At 42.6% G+C, this 25,926-nt stretch overlaps 1 protein-coding gene across 1 annotated transcript in view; it reads right to left on the bottom strand.

The window, feature by feature from the left end:
• Nucleotides 1-25,926, bottom strand: part of nr6a1a (nuclear receptor subfamily 6, group A, member 1a) — an 88,814-nt gene that overhangs the window by 50,618 nt on the left and 12,270 nt on the right. Inside the window, exons 2-4 of the mRNA XM_062417282.1 lie at nt 16,078-16,125; nt 15,429-15,442; nt 2,205-2,214 (exon numbers count right to left, since the gene is read on the bottom strand). Coding sequence (XP_062273266.1) covers nt 2,205-2,214; nt 15,429-15,442; nt 16,078-16,125 — 72 coding nt within the window. The remainder of the gene's footprint in view (nt 1-2,204; nt 2,215-15,428; nt 15,443-16,077; nt 16,126-25,926) is intronic.

Genomic DNA, 25,926 nt, shown 5'->3' with positions numbered 1-25,926 from the left:
AGTCCTAGCTCAGTGTGTGTGTGTGTGTGTGTGTGTGTGTGTGTGTGTGTGTGTGTGTGTGTGTGTGTGTGTGTGTGTGTGTGTGTGTGTGTGTAGCACATCTGAGGCTCTCAAGACTAAAAAGCAGAGTACAACTCATTCTCTGAAATGCCTCTACATGTAGAGTCTTGTCACCCAGATAACACATCTCAGCCCTCATCGCCGGCGATGGCAACTCATACACTCCATAACCCCAGAGTTCAAGTGAACAGGGAGGCCGCCACTGAAACGCAGTCCTCGCTCTGTTCAGTTAAGCTTACAGGCAACCTCTGATACCAGAGTGTGTGTGTCTCCAAATGAGGGAAAAAACACCCTGTTGAAAATTAGTGAGAGCGCAAACTTTGCCGGTTGTTAAAGGATTACAGGTAGCCAAAGTCCTTTGTTGACGAAATGATAACACTTGGACTCTGGAGGTGAACTTGGCCACGCAGCGTTTTTTGTTTTTTTTGGGAAACCGTAATGATTTGGTAATTTTTTGTGTGTGTGTGTGCACTTGTTGATCAGTTATTATCGCCCGGTCAGTTCAGAGAGGGCAAGCGGTTGTGTAAGTGTCTCCTGCGACCCCCACCCCCACCACCACCACACACATTACAGTACAGTACAGCACAGCACAGGGGCCCTGGTCCGGGCCTGGTTAGGCCTAGCATGGCCTAGCATGGGCTGGCCTCAGCTGATGTCTGGATGGACTTTGGTCCCAAGCTTGGAGCTCTATATAAGCCCCTCTCTGCATCACTTGCTCCCTCCCAGGCCTATGTGTGTGTACCTGGATTTGAATAGAAACCAGACAGTGATGCCCCCACACACACACATACACACACACACACACATACCCCCCCCCTCTCCCTCCTCTCCCTCCTCTGTCACCACTCCCGCGCGGGACAATGAGGATTTGTTAGTGCTCAGCCGCGAGCCTGCTGACACAAAGCGTATAGCCTCCCCAGTTTCCCCCCTTAGCCCCGGAGTGTAGCAAGCTGAAGCACAGGCGGGCAGGACACCAGCAGGGGGGCCCGGGGTGGGTGGGTGCTTGGGGGTGAGGGGGGGGGGGGGGGGGGAGTTTGCAGGGGTGGGATTAGCAGACAAGAGCTCTGGGTTGGGGGATGGGGGCCTGAAATGAACAGGAAATTACTGCCTTTGATGAGGCAGAGGCAGATTCGCACAGGCTGAACTCCTCTGGGCCTCTTCCCCCGGCCGTAAAAAACCTGTTTGAGCAGAAAATGTCAAAACACTTCAAGGCTCCCATGTGTCACCTCCCTCTGGCTACGATGGAGTTGTTAAGTCCGTACACAGGTGCTAAGCAAACACTCACAAAAGTTTGCGCTTTTTTCCCCCCTCTCCCTCGCTCTCTCCCCCTCTCCGCCACCTCTGTTCCTGCCCCCCCCCGTCCCCCTCCTTCTTCCAGCCTTCCCTTCCTTTTTCCTCCCCTTCAGACGCCAGCCCCTGACCATGTCATGGGAATCCTATTAAGCTTTTGCGTCCCTCCGACCCATTTTCACCCGTTGGAGTAAGAAGAAAAAAAATAATAAAATCACGGCTCAGTCCATATCGCACTGCGGGGGGAAACCACAGACCCTGGGATTTAAATTTAGCCTTCTGCATAAATATTTCAACAAAAACCCACAAGGGCGTGGAAAATATTGTAAATATACTGGTCAATACATCAAAGTGAGGAGAGCAGAGATGTGGAGATAAACAGGGGTGTAAAATTAGGATTTCTCATGCTTTCAGTGAATTGTAATTTGCCTGGGTTAAGCACAAAAAAAGAGAGAGGAAACTGGGAATTGGATTGCCAGGTTGCCCCCACAAGATATGAGCAAGGCCTTTAGCCATGTTTGACCCAAAACAGCAGGAAGAGGGTGCTTTTATTTTTTACAGTGTTGCCCCCCAATTCGATCACAATTAAATACTGATTCCATGTCTTAAATAGAGAATTCTTTCCACCGACACCCACTACATTTTCACTCTTTCAGATAGAGAACTCTATTTGTGCCATGCATGTGTATGTGTGTGTGTCGGTGTGCGTGTTTGCGTTCCTGAGCGTGAGGGGAGATGGTAATGTGTGTTCAGTGAATATCAGGGTCGATTAGAGAGTCTCGTCTGGTCGGGCTACAGCAGATTAGACAGGCGAAGCAGATACAGGCCGCGGGCTGGTCGTCTGGCGCTCTGACCCACATTGCTCTGATGTGCACGTCACTTCCCATTACGCTGACAATTGGACGCCGCATCAGCTGAGCGCGCAGCGATCTGCATACCCTCCCCGCGGGCGAGGCCTCGCTCTCTCGCACGCTCCCCCCCTGCCCCCCGCAAGAAAAAAAAAAAAAAAACCTTACATGTTGTCATACGCCAACCTTGGGTCGTCCTGCCGCCCGGGCTAAGTGAAGTGTTGGGATGAGTCACAGCGAGGCATCGTCATCGTCAGGCTCTCGGGTTCTAGCTGTGTGTGGGTGGGTTGATTTGGCACGCTATAGCAGAATGTTGACCTTGATGCTAATGTACTAATATCTAAGCTTCAGGATGTCAAGTCAAATAAGTAAAAGCTTGTGACAGAGCATCCTCTGTGCTTTATTTGGAGCCAAAAGCAGCGTGTAACTAAATTAATATCAGCTTTCCGCATTAAGGGTCGCCCCAACCAAATACTCCAGTAGACCAACAGATTAAAAAAAGAAATCGCCAGCAGTATTTATCAGCACAATGAGTCAGACAGAGGTTTTAATATGAGCTGCCTATTCGGTCCTTGTTGTCTCTTTAAAGTGAAGCAATTTCACCACTGGCTCCAATTTGTCAAGCGGTTCAAGTGGCCATGATGGACTGGCTGGTTTTATTTTCTAGTTGTAGCTGAAACCTTTTTTTTTTCTTCTTCTTCTCCTTTTAAATCTAGCATTCCACATGTCCCTGCCCTCAGCAGGTGATGCCGAATGAGAATGAAGGTGAAAGTGCAGAACATTTACAAAACACCAGATTGAATTTGATCTCTAAAATCTTACATTTCCACAAGTACTTGGTGGTGGTGTTAGTGGTGGTGGGAGGGGGCAGGGGGCACCAAAAATAATACACCAACAACCCGAGCGAGCCTGTCATTGGTGCGCCTGTGCATGCGTACTTGTGTGTGTGTATATAATGTGTATAAGAGGCCTCAGTGGTGGGTTCTGCAGCTGGCTGACAGAGACAGGTCTGTTTGCAGGCTGCCTGAAAGATAATTGGCAGCTATGGAGTGAAAAGCGGGCTCAGCAACAGATAAGGGCCGTGTGGAAAGCTCCATAATCAGCACGGATTAGCAAATGATAAATCATGGGTTCACACAAGTATGCTGTCATTGCTGGAAGAGTCGAGAGAGAAAGGGAGAGAGAGAGGAGATATGGAAAGAGTGGGAAAGAGAGGGAAGAGAAGAGAGTGAATGGTAGGGAAGATGTGGATGTTTTTGCTGTAATTCAAAAGAAAAACACAATAATACCATCTAGCAGGTCAGCAGGAGAGGCAGGCTGAGAGGCGGAAATGAAAAGAGAGGAAAAATTAAAAGCTCTGCCAACACTCCGGCTAATACAATCTTCTGCCTGTCAGATTACCTTCTTTAATCCAGAAAGGTTTAACGCCTCTTAGAAATCTGAAAGGAGACATGAATTCAGCAGAGATTTTCCTCCGCAAGGGGAGGAAGAAGGTGCTGGGGGAGGAGGGTTAAGTCTCTGAGCAACTCTCCAAAGCACTGGCCTCGACAACTCTACTGCTACAGTCGTCAAACTGCTCTGCAGAGGATCAGCCGACTCGAAAAACCGCCGCAATGCTCGGCTCGAACGCAGCCCCGACTTTTTTTCTTTTCTTTTTTTTTTTTACCGCAGTCTTAGACTACTGTCGGCGAGTCACGCGTTTGTGCACCTCTAAAAATATCAGCCGCCAGCTCCTCCGTGTGTTTCATCTACGGCGAGAGCGAGCGAGCAGTCGTCCATCTTTTCATAAAATACAGTAGGACAAAAAAGATGAGCTTAACTTTGGCTTAGGCGGAGCTGATCAGGTCAACAGAGCACAAAGCACGGTGCGGCGCATTAAGGACACAGTGTCCCTGCTGGTGCGACGCAGAGACACGCTCCCCTACTGGGATGGGGGGCGCCGTGCTTTGTAATGTTGTCACGCTGAGAGAAAAAAAAGAGAAAAAAAAATGGGTAATGTGGGTTTATGGGAACTGACCTGTTTAGTTTAGCTGGTTTTGCAAGGCACTAAAAATGCAAATATTACAGTTTGATTTCAACTGTAGCTAAAAATAGAAGACATGGTGGTTTAGGGAAGTGCTACACATCATCACAATACAAAAAAAGCAAAATTTTAAGTGTAAAATTTGGAGCTTTGTGTATCTCCCATTGTCTTTAGTGTGTGTGTTACTGCGCTGGTAGCTGCTGTAGGATTAGTTTTTCTGGGTGCATCAATGCCGCTGTACTAGGAGCTTAATTTTGACACTGAAATGAGGCGTTTCACCTCCTCAAAACAATCTGTTCACATCCCTTTCGCTTCCTGCTTGGGTTTTTTTTTTTTACGAAAAGAAAAAAACAAAACACCGGCAACATGATTTGGATCCGCTGGATCTGTCTGTCTAGGCCGTAAAAAAAAAAAAAGTTGGCGCAGGCAGCATCTGAGGAGGAATAAAGATCGATCAGTATCCAGGTCATTCCCATGCTGGCTCACCCCTGCTGGCTCCCGCTGATAACGGAAATATGAAATCAGAATTGCCGCTTGTGATTTTCGTTTCCCTGCCTCCCCCTGCCCTGTGCTATTTCTAAATCTCTCGGTGTGAGGCTTCCCTGCTTTGTTGGTTGGGGCGGGTGGAAGAGATTGGAGGGGGGGGGGTTTAAGATGATGATGATGATGATCATAGTGATGGCCCGGTTTCCTTGCTCCCCTGCTGTATATTGCTGCAGTCCGGGATGCATCGAGCTTGAGCTTGAGCGGCGGGCATGACGACGAAAATGCTGATCCTCGTGCCCGCCGACAATCCCACCACTGCACTGCGTCGCCACGACAGATTTTTTTTTTTTTTAAAGACGTTGTATAACCTTTTTCGGGTTTTGGGGGTTTCTTGAGGGGGCGAGATATTTCTGTTGTGCTTTAATGACTCAATTAAGGCCCGAGATTCAAACAGACGTTACTGTGAGCCCCCCGAATAACGAAATATGATAGTTAGTGCAAGGATTTTTTTTTTTTTTTAGGGTGCAAGCTTTGACAATGCCAGCGTTCAAAAAGGGGCCGCGAGTCTGACCTGGGGATAAAGTCTGTTGAAGATAAGAAGTGGCAGCAGGCTCCAGAGAAATGTCACGGTTAAATCCAGAAGACAACCACAAAGGGCTCTCTCATCCCGCTTTGTTAGAGATCCTCAAAACTGGTGCGAAAAAGAGCCCGGGATACATATTCATCAGCCTTGGCGTTCATGACTGAAATGAGCCGACAAAGCTTTGGAGAAGAGAGAGGAGTGTGACATACAGTGCGGTTTCTCTCAGGCATGCTGCAGGAGTGGATAAGTCAACTAGAGCCCGACTGACGTGATGTGATCAAGTGCATCAACGCCGGGGTTCAAAAGGTGCGCAAGCAGACAGAGAGAAAAGACAGACGGGGGAGAAAAACAGGGCAGACAGACAGGGGCATCAATCAGCAGTGAAAAAAAAAGCGAGGATGCTGGCTGCTGCGAGGAGGAACTGAGAAGAAGATGGGGGGTAAAGGTAAGTCGTGAGCAGTGAGGAGGGTATAGGTTAGAGAAAAAACCACATGTCACCGTCAAAAAGAGAGCCATGGGTTAATGCTGAGAAACGAGCTGGCAGCAGAGATACAAGCTGGCTCAGCCACAGTTAAGGTTGCAAATGAAACCCCTTGAGCCTTGGCAGGATGATCCATGGCACGTGGAGGCAGGGTGTTTCTGGAAAGGCTTGGCGCTCCGCCTGAAGGAGTCTCTACACTGGAGCAGGGCCGGCCTGGCCACTGCTGCCAGTACCCAAGTTAAGTCAGTAAGGGTTTTGCAATGGTTACTAATCATTTTTTTACCCTCTAAAGATCAGAAGAAACTTACAAAGGCTTGTCAAACCATGCTCGACAGAAAGGTTCTATAGATATTCCAGTGCTTGTAACAAGGCAGTGGTTTTTGGGGAAGGGTGGGGGTTGTATTTCAGAATTGAGGTTCTTGAGAGTTGCAGTCAATATTTAGTTTCTTAGAAGGTGATTGGAGGGAGTCCAGCTTTGCAGGAGTCATACTGTGACCACAGTTACTCCAGTTGGAGTCCAGCAGCCGTTGCCGCATACCATCCCCTCCTTCTCTGTCGCTGCCAAATGATTACAACAAAAACCAGCTCATGTTCAGTTTCTCCCTACTTGTTCTATCCTTATTAGCTGAATTTACATTTAACCCCAATTCTAAGACGAATAATACTGTTACAACCTTTTCTTTCATAACACAACTGTACAGAACTGCCTCAAAAGTCTTCTGTAGCACATCAGTTGAAGGTATTAGTTAGTTCTACTGTAAATCTACAGTCAATCAGATTACATCATGTCATAACAGAGATCAGCACTGATATGTTACTGCTTGGCTACTATTTATACCATGTGTTTATCTCGCCCTATTTTGCTTATTGACTTCCACATTTCATATCGGCCCTGTTATATCATGGACCAGTCCACTTTGCAAATGTGTGGCAACAAACGCAGCGGCGTGACAGCTAAATATGATACCGCGCGACCCCCGCTGCACTGCTAAATCTCATTATAGAACTTCTTAATTCGAGCAGATATTAAAACGTCCAATCTGACTTAAAGCCCATTTTGTGACTGACACAGCAATTAAGGCATATTTGTTGAATTTGATTGAGTTTGCCCACGAAGAGGATCACTCACTAGCGTTGGTGATTTTAGCGATTTAATCTCCTCATGCACTTCCATTAGGAGATGTCTCGCAGTGCCAGCAGATTGTATAATAATAATAATAATAATAATTGTCAAGAGGCATGATGGGATGGGAAAGTGTGAGAACGTATGCTGGCAGGCTCCCAGCCTGGGTATTTTTGAACATGCCGGGTGTGTCAGGTTAACTGTGGGTACAGTAACATGAGTAAAATATTCGTCAGAGGAAATGGATGGCTATGAGGCATGTTTTAAATGCCTAAAAAGGCGGTAACGGATGCTGCGTAATCCCTAATCGTTTTACGTCCCATCATGGCTGACTTGTCATCACCTGTGAGATGTTGTGAAATGACCATAAAGGAAAAGGAAAAGTGAAAGAAACACCATCTCGTCATGAATGAACTGGACAAAGTGAGGGATTTGATACAGGGCGATGGAATGTCAGGATGTGGAGGTTGGGAGGTTTTGATGGGTTTGATAGTCACCTCACACTCAAGGGATCCCACGATTAGTTCCTGATGCAATGTTTTCAATTCCTGGCTAAGATTTATCTGAATTACCAGAACCATAACCAGGCCTAGCTGCAGAACCTCAACCCTAGAAAAGAGAAACCGTATGTTCGACACATTCTTGTTCCTGGAGCACAAACTGAATTCCTCAGTGGATCTAGTATGAGAGTACACTCCCACATGGACCACATCTTCATACTTTAGTCAATATTTTGGTCCATCCAGTTACAGTGATAACTCTGCACGTGGAGAACATTTCCTTATGAAAAGCCCAATCTTTCTCAAGTCCCACTACCTTTTCACATGAGAAACAGGCTAAACGCTGAGTCCAATTCAGACAATCCTAGCATAGCTGACATGTCCGATACACTGAATTGAAAAAAATTTGTGCTCGTTTTGCTGAATTTGGTGCATCTGTGTTGCGTTGGCCTTGTTTCAGGCAGCACGGAGTTCTGGCTGCAGACCAGCCAGCTATGCAGGCAACACGACAGAGTACACTGTGTGCTTCTCATTGTCCAACCCCTGGAATGTGCTGACGACGCAGGGTTCACACTGGTTCAGTCACACTGTTGCACTCTTCACTCTGGCCCTGTCAGGCTCTCATGCTCGCCCAGCTATTTTTACACGCTATACTTTTGCAAGTTTGTCAGTTATGCAAAGTTTCTGGGGACCACGCCAGCAACGGAATTATCAAGAACCCTGACGCGGAAGTACAGCCACACCTCAAACCGATGAATAAATCAGCATGCAGTGAGTTAACATACATTTCCCATAAGTTGTCCTCTTACAGGGAGAGCGGAAGTCAAGTCAGATGAAAAAAAAAGAGAGAGAGGGGAGGAGGAGGGTTAAAGGAAAGGGAGAGATATTTGAGAATGAAAAAAGCCTGTGTGTGTGTGTGTGTGTGTGTGTGTGTGTCTCAGGCGCACAGCCAAACAGTACAAGTGCCAAGAGGGGAAGCCATTGAAGCCAGAGCCAGAGAGACTGAAAAAACTATTAGTTCCCACCTTGTTTGTGAGTGGAAACACTGAGAAAAAATAGGAAAATGCCAGAGAATGTATTATTTGCAAAGAAAAGGAGGTAAGGAGGCATCTAGCTTTCTTAGAGATGAGAAAAAATTGGACCTTGAAGCTAAAAAAATCAATGCCACATAAAAGCTATTGTCCAATTTGATCAATTATTTGTCTATTTAATTAAAAAAGCAGGCCATGTTGGTTATTCTGATTCAAGGTGATCAAGGAAAGGAAAATTCATCTTCGGGGGTTCTGTTTTGGATGTGGGGATTAGACAGGAACATTGAGGGCGAGGGAAATAATTCATGGAGCACATGAAATTGAGAAATGATTTAGTGTTATGTTGTGGCAATAATGACGTCTTCGCCATGGTCAGTGAACTGTGTCAAAGCAGGAAAAAGTGAATCGAGCGTCACTCTTCCCAAAGTGATCATTCATTATGCAGTAACGTAAGGAGTGGGTGGCTCCTTTCTGAAAGCACATACAAAAAAAACAAAAAAAACCTGCAGATCCAATTCTCTCATTTTCCATCTGATTGATCTAACAGAACTGCAAATCCTGCCGAGCCGCAACAAACCTCTCTACAATGAGTTGCGTCATACATTCACTACCTCCCCTACGAGGTTTCGGTACCCTTCCAAATTAAAAAAACCCGCGACCTATGAGAAATGTCAAAATTCGTTGTGAAAAAGAGGATGCAGAACAAACAAGATACTGTGTTCCAAATCTCTTCTTCTGTGTTAAGGGAAACAAGAAAAAAAAACAGGGGTGGGAGAGACAGAAAGACAGACAGACAGACAGAGAGAGAGAGAGAGAGAGAGAGAGAGAGAGAGAGAGAGAGAGAGAGAGCATTAATAAAACATGACTGCATGATTTTCCAACCTCAAAGAGACGAACACAGGAAGGCGCACTCCCAGAGCAGTAGCTGAGGTTCAGCGCAGGGTAAAGGGAACAGTAATCATCTCTAACTAGCTCAACACTGCAGTGCACTAGTTTAAGCTGTGGGGCACAGCGGCGTTCTCTGATCACACTTGTTCCAATTCGCCACCTTCCACGAGCCTGACTGACACTGTCCTTTTATTCATGCCATTTCAAATCCCCTCCCCACCCCCTCCCCCCTCTCTCCTTCTTCTTTTTGTTCCTCTTCTTGCTGCAGGCTGAAGAAGAAGAAGGCAGTCGAGGAGTTGTGTTAGTAGTTTTGCAGAAGCTGAGGAGGACGATGACAACCGTGATGGCGTTCCACCACGTCTGCAGGGCTATTTAAAGAAACCCCAAGCCTTTGCCATCACCGCCTCTCTCTCTCTCTCCCCGCTCCCGCTGGCTTACCATCAACGTAATTTGAACCTCACGGCGGCATGGGTGGTAACACGCCTTGGCATGGAGTTGCTCTGCACAGGCCAAGAGAAACACTGAAGCACGCACAGATACACATACACACACACGTATGATTGTGATACTCTGCAAACAGCTAATATCTAGGTAGTCTTTCTCGGTGTCAATTAGTATTACAACATTAGCATTTTTTCCCATCGCTTTTCCCATCTGTTGACAGCTGAGGTGGACATATAAATCACCAACAGGGCTGACACCATAGCAGGCTTACAAAAAAAAACAAAATACATGTTTGAATTTAAATTGCAGACATTTTAAATCTATGTGGTTTGGACGGGGACCAACAAGAGAGGGACAGGCAAGTGTTTCTGTGATTTTCCACTTTACCGAGTCAAACTGCAGCGACTGAGAGGCGGAGGATGAATGAAAATAAACTAAGGGAGCTTCGTTTTTGTTACTCGCATGTTGCATATGTTGATTTTCTCTGACAAGTCAAATAGCCGTCATCTATCATAACGAACCAACGGCGGGATGCGGAGCGCTTTCTTTCTCGGTGCCCACGGTGAACATTCAACGCTGTCGGTGAGTTTGAGCTTTGTCCAAAACCATCGACCGTTGACTGTACCCTGAGGGACACCACAGCACACATGCACGCAATCATCTGAAAACCAAACATGTATCATGAGGCATTTCAGTCCGCAGATGGACTCGTTCATCGTCAACAGGACCAAACCTGTTGACCTCAAGCTGGCCACGAGACGATCCATCAAGGAGCGGCTCACCTGTGACGCAGTAGGCGTTCACTAATAAGGCTGCAATAAACATTCATTGCTGTCGGTGGGTTTACCTGTGAATAACTCACTGATCAATGAATGCAGACTGCGGTTCAATCCACCCAAAAAGCGATCAGACACAAGGACTGACAACAGCAACTGATGTGCGCTCAAGGACTTCAAACAAAACACTAATTGTTATGTGAAAAATTGAAGTAACCAAAGCTTCATATTGTTACAGGCCTTAAAGCCTCACATACCTGCCCAGCTGTGTGTAGTTCACTGATGTCAGCTTACAGGATGTGTTAGCACTGAAGATCAATATGATCGCATTTCAGTGGTTTCTATAAGAGAAACAGTTGTTCATTGTTTCTGGAAAGAATTGCTGCTCTTCAATCATGTCTCAATGTGTGTGAAATCAGGCAAAAAAGAGGTTTCACCTCATATGAGGGAAATCAAACTGACTGAGAAAATCTAATTGTACATCATGTCTATTTTTGTATTTTTCTAAGTTACATTATTCATGTGCGGTGATGTAGATCTAAGCGATTGACTCAACTTGAAGAGTCTGCACTGTTACCACATTACCTAATTCAAGTGTAGCAATTTGAATGGGATTCAAATGCTGCCTGAAAAAAAATGTCAATGTGTTAAAGACTATTGTACAGTGAATTTAAATGGACAAAGACATGTTCTCATTGGACAGATAGTGATAAAGTGTAAACACACCAAGGAAGGCAGCTACACATATCAGGTGTGGAATAAGAATCTAAATCTTTTCTATCAATTCAACAAATATTTGATATGATGTAATGCTGAAAATGTGTTTTTACTACATAATGATGAATTTTGAACATTTATTTAGGTTGTCAACCTAAATTCTACATGTTTTAGATCTTTGGTCCTTGTCTCAAAACCTTGGATGGAGACAACGACTGAGCCTCTTATTTTATAGATGTTAATTTTATGATGGTACTCTGTTGTACGAGCACAGTCCTATCCAAATCAAGCAGGTATGAAGTTCAGTGTCTTGCCTAAAGAAGCCTTCCCACTATGACCTAGATGTTAAATTCCATAACTTTCCTCTCATTTTCCATTACTAAGTGCGACCTCGTCCATGACCTCAAAATTGTACCGGGGTCCTTGTTTGTTAATGTTGTCTGCTTTCCACTTCACTTGGGCTGAGAACTGTCGACTGCAACAAATGTGTGAAACAAGCTGGAAAATCCTGCGGGCTTTACTACACGGAGCGACCGTTCTTGGCAGATTATTATTCCCTGATCTGCAATTCCCAAACTTTTCCATGTCTGCAGCACCTCTCCAAAATCTCAACGATATTCCAAAGCCAGAGGGAACCCTGTCAAGGACACTTTTTTAAAGACAGGCAGGCTGCTGCGGGGGTTGAGCCCGAGACATTTGTAATTACAGGACAGTCATCCAAAAGCACTGTAACTAAAATGTAACACTGAGGTGAAACACTGAATTCTGTTGTACTTCAAATCAACCCAATCAAATATATCTCTTTTTTAACAAATGAAACAGTCTATGCCTCTGATTCTTGGAAAGTTAATCAGCTTCATAACCCTATTTCAGTATGTAATTGGAGGAGATATATAGACATATGGAAATAATCTTGCGGTAATTGCCCTGTAAGGTTATGTTGACATGCTGGGAAATTTCAAACACATTTATGTTTTCCAACCAGAGCGGAGCCGAGAGCGTGTTCTCTCTTTTCTTGTTTACTGTGGAAAAGTGTCGGAGGGGACAATGAGAAGCAGCCCGGGTCACTTCTTGTCTTTCAACTGTCTCGACAGAGATCAATCTAACACGATGTCTCAAGGGAGTTTCGCATACGCAGACGGTCTTGCCTTAAGTGCCGGACATAAAGATAGAATTCATAAGCTGTATATTTAGTCTAACACAATAACAATTACTATGTTTACATATAAAACTACAATTTTTATGCCATGTTTACATGATTTCTGGGGTGAATTATTGGAAGACTGTGCATTTTTGTACTGTAAACTAGTGCAAAACACTATTTTTAAGATACATATTTGCTTATTTTTCTAATAATCTGATTATTTTGCTGCTGCTGAAACAGTTTCTATAAAATGAAGTACTTTAGAGTTTGCTCTATTTAAAGCTCCGAGGAATACATCACTGACTTTAAAATGACTGTAAACGAAGGATTAATCTGCAAATAAATACCTTTAAATGTCAGCGCAGTAAAGCAGTATATCTACAAAGGCCTGTTCGCTACATATATTAGGGCCACACAAAAGTCTGCTTGTTTATCCCCGTGGAGTTAGGCTTTGTCATCACACACTGTGAAGTTATAGGCACTGACACTGGGAACAGCGTGACCCACTTCTCCCTGACCTGGAAACACTCCGCAGGCTGACCCCGAGTCTAACGCCAACACGAATTGCATCAAGCGAGTGAAAAAAAAAAAAAAAAAAAAAAAGGGGAAAAGGGACGGTGAACCAAATCTAGGCTAATCATGAATTATTAAAGGCTAAAGTGATAAGAAAGCACGGAGGTCAGCACCAGAGGCAGCTCCAGAACACTCTGCGGCACTCACAACGTCATGTACCAAGTGCAAAGAAGAAGAAAAAATGGGGCACCCAAGGGAGAAGAAAAGAAAAAAATGAAGTGAGAGAAAAAAAGTGTAGTTGTAATGGTGTTTCATTCCTCAGCAGCTTATCCATATCTATACATTCACTTCAGTCAAACATTGAAAACTAACACTCAAGTCCACTTTTATCAAGAGCGACAAAAAAAAAAAGGAACAAAGAGAGGGATCTGAGGCGGTGTCAAGTGTTTGACTGCTCTGCTGCGTTTGCTCGTATGAAAATGAAAACCTGGTGATCTAGAATGACTTTTGGACACAGACACATAAAGTTAGCCCAGTTATGTGAGGACAAAGGAAAGGCATGTGCTGGGCTCCAGCCAAGTACTTCCATATGGGTGTTGAGTTCACTGGGTCCAGGTGGCACGTGGGAGTATACATCACACGCAGGGGTCAGGAAAGGATCTACTGCCCCCTGCTGGCCTAAAATGTGTAGTGCGGCAGGAGGACTGTTTCACATATATGAGGTGGGTTTCTTTAACAAAGCAATCACTGTTTAATGTGACAAATATTAGATTCTAAAACATAATTCAATAAAAATCAAACATTATACTTTCCTAAACATAAAAAGGCTTTATATTGTTCCATTAATTATCTAATTAGACATTTACTATGATATATGGGTAACATTTCATGCCTGTTGTGTGAGATACTGGTTCAAATATGAAATCTAACATGCAGAAAGGCAACTGGGATGAAACTGTATAGCGAAACAGCTCAGGGGGGGTAGAGGGGGGCAAAGTTGAGAAGAGAAAGTCCCGTCCTTGTGTTGGAATAGGCAGCTGGTAATGATTACCCATGGAACAGAGGTAGTCACCAAAGAACCCTGATAACCCCTCTGACAAACCCGCTCTGCAGCTATTGGTCAGCTGTGCACTGGGACTAAAGAGAGAGAGAGAGAGGGGAAGAGAGAGATGGAGGGAGGGGAGGTGTCAGGGGAAAGAGTTTGAACCCTGCGACAGAGCCAGGTCATCCAAGGGGTGACCGGAGGAGGAGCCACAGGGGGGCAAAACATGTCCCGATACACGTCACAAAACATCTAAATAAAAAGGATGTGACTTGTGTTGCTTCGGTTGTGCAGAGACACAGAAACACAGGCCTGGACAATGATTAGAAGATGAGACACAGAAGATAAATTATTGATCCAAATGGATGTGTGAGTGAGTAAGTGTGTAGCTACAGCCTTTTATGGACTCCTGCATTTTTACCACCACTCCAAAGAGCTACATCTGTGCCCAGGATGTGTGCCGAACCAATCAATCCCCAATAAATGACCATCTCTAGGCTCATGAAGATGGGGATGCATGCTCCAAGTTTTGGGAGAAAGATTCATAAGAAGGGTCGAGGTGGAAAAAACATCCCATTTGAGATAGTTGACACTAGGACTTCATCTACAGGGCTAGTGTTGAAAACAGCTGTTGCTAACTCAGCTATTTGGCCCCTGACCTGGGTTTTTTGGTCACTGAATGGGGGTCTCTGAATTCCCACCCCTGTCAGAGCATTTACAAGCCTGAGGAACCCTGCCTCAGCCCCCCTTGACCCCAGCGTCACCCTTGCCCAGTACGTGCACCGGGGCATCCTGGGAGGAGAATAGGGCCAACAGAGAGAGAGAGAGAGAGAAGAGCCACGGCCGTGAGCCCACCTCGTCAAGTTTACAACCCAATCAGCCCTCGGCCTCATAAATCCGCGCCTCCTCCCGCAGTACGCAACAATGCCAGCCTTTCACTGTGTGCGCAGGTTTAATAGTTCCTCTCCGGCTTCCTTCCACTTCTTAGCCACCCCCCCAAACTCTTTCTCCTCTCACCGGTTTATAGAGGGAGCGTTGAGAAAGGCCGGAGAAGCCCTGCACACAATCAGGTCAGTGCAGAGTCACGGCGAGGTCAGCGGTTTCTGAACTGTGTCCGACCTCTGACCCCTCCACGGTGCCACCTGGCGCTGTGATGGCAGCCAGGGGAGTGCCGGGTGAACTTCGCCTGAACCTGGACCTTAACATTGGACCATCGCCTCACCCCTGCCCCTTTGCTCCCAGTTTCCTCCCAGGAGGAACACATTTCTGACATTTTTATCATCTCACGTTTGAGGTTTTTGGACGTCAACACACCACGCGCAGAAATCAGTGATGACAGGACGCAACTTTTACAATAGAGGATGTGCTCGCTGACCGCTTGGCCAAAATGTTTCTACACAGCAGGACATCACTTTCTATTTTTGCTGAACCAAGAAAACAATAACCCTTCCTATCTTCAATCTACAGCTGATTTTAAACTTCATTTTTACCTTCTTGATCACTTCTTGTCACTGCGTAAGAGCCAGTGAACCAGAGCTTATGAAAGCAGCATCTCCATTATTATTGAGTTCATACTCCCCTCTTGTGGATTTGTCAGGAAATTATAACCCTGTCATTAAATGTATGGCACCCTATTTAACCACTAGATGGAGCCCTTCATCTAATGATTTAATTCATTGCCAGAAAACCAATCCATGATATACTGTGGCTGTGTTTTATGAGTTTTGTATTCTGTTTTTTGGATATTTTCAACTACTATTCATGATTGTAAAGTAGTGACAAGTCAGCTAATGATACACAGGAGTGGGAAAACTAAATAATGAACATAATGTATAGGCCTTTTTAACAGCACACATTTACTTGACATGTTAGGAGAATCGCAGGTGTTAACATCAACAGTGGTTTGGTTCTATTCAAGAGTCCAAGTAAGCTGTGACAATGTAATATTGAGCAGGGATGCACACTATCAGTACCCTAAAAAAAACTGAAACAGCAAAATGGAATTCAGCCATCATAATTCACTACTGTGGCATGTCAAAAAGGTCCTATTTACTTAAGATATACAGAGAAGACAGAGGGTTGCATCCTTAACTCATATCTGAGAATACATGCATGCTCATGAACTCACCCATGCTGTCATTCTGTTCAGACTCCAGCGGATGGTCCCCATAAAAGCCTGGAAAAAAGGTCACAAGATCAAAGTTAGCTATCAGATGCATTTTAAACAGACAGGCACAGATACGCATTGGTATCAATTCTCAGGTTGATAAGGAGTCAGAGTCATGCTCTGTCTCACAAGTTCCTCAATTAAACACTAAAAAGACTATTTGTATTTGAGAAGTTCCAGAAAAGTGTAAGATGAACACAGATAAAAAAAGAAAGGAATTTCCTTTATTTAAAAAGGACCAGTTGTAGGGTTTAGTGGTATCTAGCAGTGAGGTTGTAGACTGCAACCAACTGAATACCCCTCCCCTCAACCCCTCCCTTCCAAGCCTGCAGAAGAACCTTTGGTGACTGCAAAAGGCCCTCTTTGCAGCCAGTGTTTGGTTTGTCTGTTCTGGGCTGCTGTAGAAACATGGCAGTTCAATATGGCAGGCTCCTTGAAAGAAGACCTGCTCCTTAAGTAGATATAAAGGGCTATTGACGAAACACGATTTTTAGTTTCAGGTGATTGTACACTAATTAAACATAATTATGAGTGTTATATTACATTTATGCCAATAGATCCCCCTAAAGTTTACACTCTGGTCCTTTAAATAGGGCAAACATACATAATTTTGTGTTTGAGCAAGAGAACAGAAAGACAGGGGAAAAAAACACCAGATGAAATATTTGTAGTATTTAGTCAAATGCTTGAATTAGAAGATAAAAGGTGCCAGTATTCTAAAACAGGTGGCTGAACAATGTATTTAGAGTCACAAATCTGAGGGTAAACTTGTAGTAATACTAATAGTTCATGTTCACAAAATCTCTCTTTGTGTACCAAAATGTATTTAAAAGTTTATCTGAAGTGGTGCTGGGTGATATAGACAAAATCAAATATTACAATATTTTTGACCAAATACCTCAATATCAATATTGTGACAATATTGGAAAGACTATCGGTGCTTTCACTAAATATTGAGTATAAGTATAATAAATAATTATCAGTAATGTTAATATAATGACTAAGTGGGTGAAGGCAAATAATATAACAGTTATATATATATATATATATATATATATATATATATATATATATATATATATATATATATATATATATATATATATATATATATATATATATATATATATATATATATATATATATATATATATATATATATATATATATATATATATATATATATATATATATATATATATATATATATATATATATATATATATATATATATATATACAGATATATCACCTATCCCTGAAGCTAGTATGAAGCTTCAGCGTCCAAATGAGTCAAATCAAGTCTTCTATGTTTCAACGTTACAGTGTTTTTAGTACCAAAGTTTTTTTGTTACTATACTTCCACCACAGCTCAACAGGGAAACACTGGCGGAAGAAACACAAAGGAGGGAATTTCATATTGGTGCCTAACTGTTGTTTTACGTCTCACTCTTTTAAGTAAAAGGCATATTACTTTTCGGGTAATTACTATTCAAAATGCTCCATAGGTTGGATCTCAATCACAGCTATAAGACTAAATCCAGTTTCCTCCCCCTCTAGATAAGCTCCACATCACATCTGCCTGCTGACACATCATCTTGCCAGTCTGACTATTCAGTGACACAGCAGCAGCTTACACAGATTAGATAATCAGCATCTGTCAGTATTCAAAGTTCACTATGTAGACTTGGTATGTGCACTGATATGAATCCCTGTTTAAAGCAATGATGAGTTTCTGCATTAATCACTACTTTAGATGATGGACTCAACATAACAGATTAGAAAAAAAAGACAGAGGACTCTGAACAGGAAACCAATGGTCACCACAACTGATACAGATGTGTAGCATGCTTACAAAATGATGTAGACTAATCATCCTTTAGGATGCCCGATCTTTGAAGGGGTCAGTAAAACTACTTTAAATTAGCATAAGCCTGAATGAATGATGGACATTACAGAGAGAGTTCAGTGTGTTTGCAGTCTTCAGTGTTACCAGGTATACATTTATTATATTTGTATTATAATTTTCACAATGTACTATCAATAATTCTATAAATCCCTAGAATATAATAATTTGGAAATTACATAGTTCCAGTTTTTCATTAAAGTGAAGTGTCCTGATTATTCTCATGTACATTAACTTTGTTAGTAATGTACTTACATTTCTAACAAACTTAGTGTTTGAGTAACACACACACACACACACACACACACACACACACACACACACACACACACACACACACACACACACACACACACACACACACACACACACACACACACACACACACACACACACACACACACACACACACACACACACACACACACACACACACACACACACACACACACACACACACACACACACACACACACACACACACACACACACACACACACACACACACACACACACACACACACACACACACACACACACACACACACACACACACACACACACACACAGCTCAAATAGAAAGAGAGATTTCAGTTTAAGTCAAACATGCATACAGATGTTGCTTGTATTACACTTATGTAGAAGTAGATGTATTGCACATGTATGATTAAAATAAATTAGAAATTGCACTTCATTTTACAGGATTTTCTATGATGCCTTTAAAATGAAGTGCAATATTCTAATTTATTTTTATTATACATGTGCAATGCATGTACTGCTTACCTAAAGAAATGGTCTAACTTTCAGACCGTTTATTAAGGTATAGTCATCCCCAAGTTGGTGTGGTTTATAGTACAAAAATGCTATACCTATTTGCTTTCATGCTAATGTTTATTTTGTCTTAAACGTGCTGAAATTTACCCCTAGAATGGATTTACTGGCCATGAAAACTCTATTGTGTTTGTGCTGCAGTCTGCTTAAAATGTACATGTGCCTCTAAAAGCACAATATTCTGCAAAGACATATAGACAGTGCAAACAATATGACCTTTAGGTAGTGGTAAAGTATGTCTAAATCCAAAAAAAATGAACTAATTGTGTTTTCTAGTCTTTAGAAGCTGCTAGGACAACATGAAGAACATTTGGGGGAAGGCATTGAGTTACATTTGTGTAGCAAATCATTAATCAGTTTTGTATTGGTGATAATAGCCTCTGACCATCTGTGACACTTTGGTAGTAAGTACTAGCCTAGGCTCTTTCTTCTGTATTTCTACTAATTTACTGTGTTACATGTACATCGATGTTCTTCTTTCAATCATGACCACAATCTCTACATAACCTTCACCACGTAGTTTGTGCACGTAGGCCTAACCACATTATAGCGGTAGCAATGGTAGATCATAACAGTCTTACCAATCACGTTTGTGTAGGTGCCATACAAATAATCTCATCAATAAGGGGTGCAAGAAACGCTCATATGGCCATATAGGCTGGAGGATAATCTTTAATCGTCTACTTCATATAATACTGGTTTTGAAAGCAACTTCTAGAAAGCACACTTCTAGAATATTTAAATAGTTCCTTTAAAAGTGTAAATGTCCATGTCAAAAAAAAAAAAAAAGGGCAATCATACTGTGTCATTAGAAGAATTTGATATTTATGATGTACAGTCAATACTCAAGACCACACCAACTGGATCGAATCTGATTTAATACAAAGCCTGATATATAATCTGACTACCATACGGGTCTGACTTTAACCCCACAACAGTCTGTTAGCTTCATATTGGTTACCCTCTTGCTGTCTGAGTTTTATTTCATACCCCCTTATTTCCCCCCCACCCATCTCGCTGCCATCTGTGCGACCGTCGTCTGGAGACACATCGTCCGCTTCTCACTTACACGCCGCCCTGACGAGCTCCATCCCTCACATGCAGACGGGGTGCAGGGTGCGGGCTGTCGGGAGCATCAGATCCCCCCCTATCTGTGTCAGCGTACCACCCTGCTATCAACAGCTGTAGACCCCTGACCCGACACACGCCAGCTGCCCCCCTCCTCCTCCTCCTCCTCCTCCTCCTCCTCCTCCTCCTCCTCCTCCTCCTCCTCCCTCCCGCCTACCTCCACCCGTGCCCCTACAATCAACACCGGCATATGTTCTCCCTGGAGCATACACCGACACACACAAAACACACACACGCGGGCTCTGTTCCGACACACACGTGCCTCAGTCGCCTATTCTTTGAACAGACACATATTGACGTGTAACGCAAAAACACACAGGCAGACAAGTATGAATGTCTGTGAGCACCCCCCCACCTCGAACATACTGAAACTTAGAGATATGTTACAGCGTTTAAGTGAGATTCCCCCCCCAAAAAAAAAAAAACACACACACACACATTTCACTGTAGCACTGATTTAGAGCTAGGAAAAAAAGTTTAGGCAAATTACAACTCCAAGTCAGTAATCATAATAAAGCTAACAAACTAATGAGCTAACTGCATAAAGTCTGTTTTATTGGTTCTGTTGCTTTTATCCTTTTTTTTCTTTTAAGTCCTTTTTCATCCACTTATTTGTTTAGCTGTTTTAACCTACATTTAAAAGTCTAACCAGGGATGGCAGCTGCAAATTAGCTTCGCTTTAGCTTGAGCCAGCATTAGTCTGTTGTTTCTCAAAGGTAAGCTGTTGTTCTGGTAAATAAACCAACACATAAAACGACATATTAAGTATATTAATTCATTTTCTCACTATATTGCTGTACACTTGTTTGTCAAATGTCCATTTAAAAAGGACAATATCAGGGTTTTGTATGTTTTAGTCTGTTTATTGACATGAACTGCTAACCATTTTTAACGTATACTACACTTTTTAAAAAAGGTTGATGTGAAAGTCATTCGTTTTGCCGGTATTTGGACACACTGAAATTTTGGCTTGATGACATAAGAGGAGCCAGCTCATCTTCACTCCAGACAATTTTCAAGACTGTGAGATTATTTTGAGTGGATTACGGATGCCTGGAAGACAGAAACATACATCTAAGAATCTAACATAACAGCATGCTTTGGAAAATGACCAGCCTTCTTCTATTGATCTTTCAAGAGCAGGCCAGTGTCTGTAGAAGGACACACTGTGAGGATATCAGTCCGTTCTACCACACATCGTTTTCTAGGGTTCTTTCTCAGAGTGGTCACATCTTAATGGTTGTGTTTCTGGGATGAGGATTAAGCCTTGTTTCAGTCCATACTCTGAGGCAGCAGTGTGTGCTGATAATGGACCAGCGGTAGAGAAGAATGGAGCTCTCCAGTGTGTGGTCTCTGTTGCTAATCCTCATGACAGCTTATTGACCATTATAGCCTGAGGCTGGAAAGGCTGGAAAGGCTTCCAGCAGCAGCCAATACAGCCGGAGCCTGCTCCGCTGTGGCCCATTGTGTGTTGACAAAGAAAGGCTGCATCTTTAACCTTTCACCTCTAAAACCTCTGCAACCTCCAGCGCAATCAGCTCGCCATCAAAATAACATACAGCCTCTTGTCCTCTCCATGTCCCTCCTTGTGGATGGAGACATGCTATGCATGCTTAATATGGTATTTAACTCAAGTGGCTCAGTACTGTATCAGCTGTGACACAAGTACACTGAATGAATGGAAGATGTGCAAGTGCAAGCAAGTCAATACAGACATTTGCTTTTACTTCATGTGGTGATTCAACCACTGGTTCAAGGTGCCTCCAGCCAGCATGCTTTGAGCACTTCATGTGAGCATGACTCTGTTTCATCTGGCCTGATAATTACTGCCACTGGAAAACCAGATGCAGCCACCACACCTCAGCTTAAGCTAACTGATAATATCTATTTTACTGCAGTTCCTCTAATGGCTGCTGCATACTTATCCAGAAATCCGTGATACTAAACATGTGTGTCAGGCTCACTATCAGCTTCAAGGTAATTGTCGAGAACCCTTTTTCACAGCATGTGACTTGTCATAGTAGGAAAAGGTGTTATTACTGACATTAATTATGTCTGTTCTATTCAAGTGTCCCAGTGACCCCTGACAATTCATTATATTATTCACACCTGGGCTTTTTCTACTGCAACATATCCTCCATAAGAAGGCCTATTATATAAATAAGACCAAAAAACCCAACACATTTCTAGATTTGTGAAGGTGGAATCAAGTGAATGTTCAGGATTTTTACTAAATAAATATCATATGAATTAAATATATTTTTGATAATTAATTTCCTGTCGATTGACTAATCAATTAATGAATTGACTAATCCCTTCAGTACTATAGTCAAGAAAAGTTTTGTATGTAGTTATTGAAGTTTGTTGCAGATGATTTTATAATATGTAGAGCAGATGCCTTTTATTCTTCAACCCCTCAATTCTCATATGTAAAACAATACCCCCAGAAAACAAAGAAACATTGTCTGGGAAGCAATGAACAGAAGTCCAAGCTTCAAAATGCCACTTGAGAAACAGATATCTGATGTCACAAACCTAACAGGGTTTTCTGTTTGTGATTTGAACTCACAGCAGAAAACTTGAATTTTGCTCCTTTTCCAGTAGAACTGAAACACAGTTGTGATTAAATTTACAATCCAAGCAAACAAGAGGAAACTGTCTCAAATCTGCAGGTTTTATGTGCAATAAGCAGACATACAACAGCCCCGTCTGCTAGAAATAACAATATATTCAACATAATGAGGACATATTGTTTATATACCACCATCTGCCAAGTCACAAAATGTTCATATTGAACATATCAGCGCATTTTGGCAACTAAAGCATGATTCAACTATGCTGAAAGTTTAATTGAGTAATTAACAAATACATCAACAGAAATGTATTATGTACAATTTTAATAATCGAGTCAACATCTTAGTGAGTTTTTAAGCCAAAGTTCCAAAGTCTGTAAATGTACAAAACATCAGTTATATGTCAAAAACTGTCGAAACAAATTAGTGGTATATAATTTCCATTTCTAGCCGACATGGTTACATACAAGGTTCCCTTGTTGGATGTAAGTATACCAAAATATATATATTCCTTTGTTAAGTTATATCCTCATATGTTTTTAACTGGTGTGAAAACTGGAATTTGTCCCTACAATATACAGCAGGGACTAAAAAGACCTTTGGAAATGTGTTCATCACTGTGGTCAATAACAACCACACCCAAAGCTGTAATCTATCTGTAATACAGCAGGGTTCACATTCCTTACTACAAAGTACCATCTGGCTGAACTGTTTGTGCATGTGGCCACAATGTAGGAGCTTCAGCTGTGATTTACATGCAACAGGTATTGAATGTACACTAAGTCCCCCCTCCCTCCCTCCCTCCCTCCCTTTGAAACTCTCAACTGCAGCCATGCATTAACACTGCCTGGGAATCCCTTTTCTAACATTCATGCAGCCCCTGTATCAGTCCATCAGTGTCCCCCTGCTCCTCTGTCCCAGATGGCTGGGGTTCCGCGTGGCCAGCGGAGGGCAACGCCAGCTTGTTATCTGAGTAGTTTGGCCTCTACCTGCCAGCCCGGCCGGCTCTGGGCCAGCAGCGCTCTTATCTAACCCACATAGCCACCATCTATCACATGTCAGGCCTGCTTTAAAAACAGCAGACTGGACCGAGAGGAGAAAATGTTAACAGAGACGTAGAGAAGAGACAGAGGGGGTCGGTTTAGAAGCTGTACTCAGATGCCAGAGTAACCAGGCTATTGGCCATACAGCTATTGAAGCTTTAGTGAGGTCAAACTGTTTCTTTGAACCTCTAATACCCCACACTGAGTGTCCCTGTTACCGTGAATAAACCCATTAATAGGATATTCTGTCCTCTGAATGAGCAGCAGCCTCCTGCTAATACAGACACAAGAAATGACTGTTTCCACGAGCATGCTCGCATTTTTTAGTCCATCTTTAAATTGAATTCCGCTTGTTTCAAATTTAACTGAATCATCTTCTCATATTACTCCTGTTTGAAGCCAGAACCTGGCTTTACAGTTCTTTGAATCACCTACAAGTAAAGAAAATATGTTTCCTCTCTGTCCTTTAGTCTAGTGCTATCTACTGATGCAGATATGTTCTGTTTTGGGTTTTTTTACCACAATACAACGGAGGTGAATGGAATTTAATGTGTTAAAAATGGCATTATTTCTCTAGATCCCTCAATCATGAGTCCCATATGTTGGATTTAGGGATTCAGAGAGGTCTGGTGTTGTGTTCAATGACAGTTGGAGAAACAATTAACAACTCCAGGCTTTGTGGACAGGATTGAGAATGGGGATATTACTTCCTTACTAGTGAGCTAACTAGGTACATCCATGAAACAATAAGGAAAGTTGTACAGGTTGTTGTATAGACCATTTTACATGATTGTACATTAAATATCTTGGTTAAGATTGGTAAATGGCCTGTACTTGGTGGGAAAAACAACGTGTCAGCTTGTACTTTGGGAGAATTGTTCACTATTGTCTGATATTTTACAGACTAAAAGAACAATCCAATGAAAATAATTTGAAGTTGATCGTAAACTGATCCTGTAAAGTTAGGGGAGATCATGTTTTTTAGAGTGTTTTATTATACATTTGTTGAATTGTTCACCCGACAGCAATCAATAAATCAAATGTTCTGACAATAAAAAGAAAAAAATCCAATATGTGTGGCTGTCACAGGTCTGTAATAACTCCGTTCAATCATTCATTCGAGCCTTCACGCTACCTACCTGTCTGCCTATCTGAGTTTGCTTGGGATTGCATGAATTGCAGAAGATGAGAAAAAAGATGGGACTATAAAAAGAAAGAAGCATGAAAAGTGATGTGGGGGGGGGGGGGGGGGAATGAGCAGCACTTAATCTTATCAACGACACCAGAGCAGTCAGTCCAGTCTGACCCCCGATCAAACATGTTGTAGACCCGCCCCTGTCCCTCTGTTGTGATTTCAGAGCACCATGTGCTCCACACTGGGGTTCATTCAAGCACTGTGTCAGAGTCAACAAGCTCATCCAAACTAGAAAGGTGGATGGACCTACAGTGGAAATAAACTGTTTTGGCATCAACACTGTATCATTTATTGATTAATTAGTCTAGAACTTTATTTCTTTTTATGCTTTTATACCTTGTCCATAAAAGTGACAAAGAAAAGCATTTAAGTCTTCTGAGGCTCCTTTCCAACTTTTTCAGTTGCTAGTAAACTGATGGATGAATGTTGTCCACACACAGTTTTAAAAGGGAAAGTGAATGTGGTTAGATCTTTATGTTCAATTAGAATTACAGCACAGAGTGTATAATGTGTTAGTGACACCACAGTATCATCACATTTTATTGTAAGTCATCTATTTTTCATCATCTTTATTTTATTTTGAAATGTAATTTTGAAATTCACATTAAAAGACATTTTAACTATTTTTCTTTTTTGGACTGCTTGATTAAATAATAAATAAATGTTTTGAGTTTTTTCTGTTGTCTGCTGATTTTTCTTACCTACTGCCGGTTCATGACAGCTTTTAGAATGTTCTGCTCACAACGCTTTACTTTTACATTTTACTTCATTAACATGTAAATTTGAGGATGAAGAATGAACAGATCTCTTGTGTATGTGAGCTCAGCTACTGACTGACTGACTGATGAGGTTTGAAAAGCACAGATGGGAAATGCTTTGTCAGATTACACTTGATCAGTACAGTTGTGGCATGTGTGAAGTCAGCTCTCCTGCTCCGTCAACCAATCAATCAATCAATCAATTAATCGAGTCAATCAATCAATCAGCCCTCCCAACTGTAAGATGGATGAGAGGAAGCAGCAGCCACAGATATATCATTGTTTTGGCTCTGCTGTGGGGACAGAATGAATCCTGTGCTTGCTGAGAGGTCAGAGCTGCTTTACCCCCTTGGGCGGCACTCAATCCACCCACCACC

The sequence above is a fragment of the Scomber scombrus genome, chromosome 4 (genome assembly GCF_963691925.1).
Source record: "Scomber scombrus chromosome 4, fScoSco1.1, whole genome shotgun sequence".
Classification (NCBI taxonomy): domain Eukaryota; kingdom Metazoa; phylum Chordata; class Actinopteri; order Scombriformes; family Scombridae; genus Scomber; species Scomber scombrus.
Note: the sequence above shows the minus strand (reverse complement) of the source record. Positions and strands in the feature narration are given on the sequence as shown.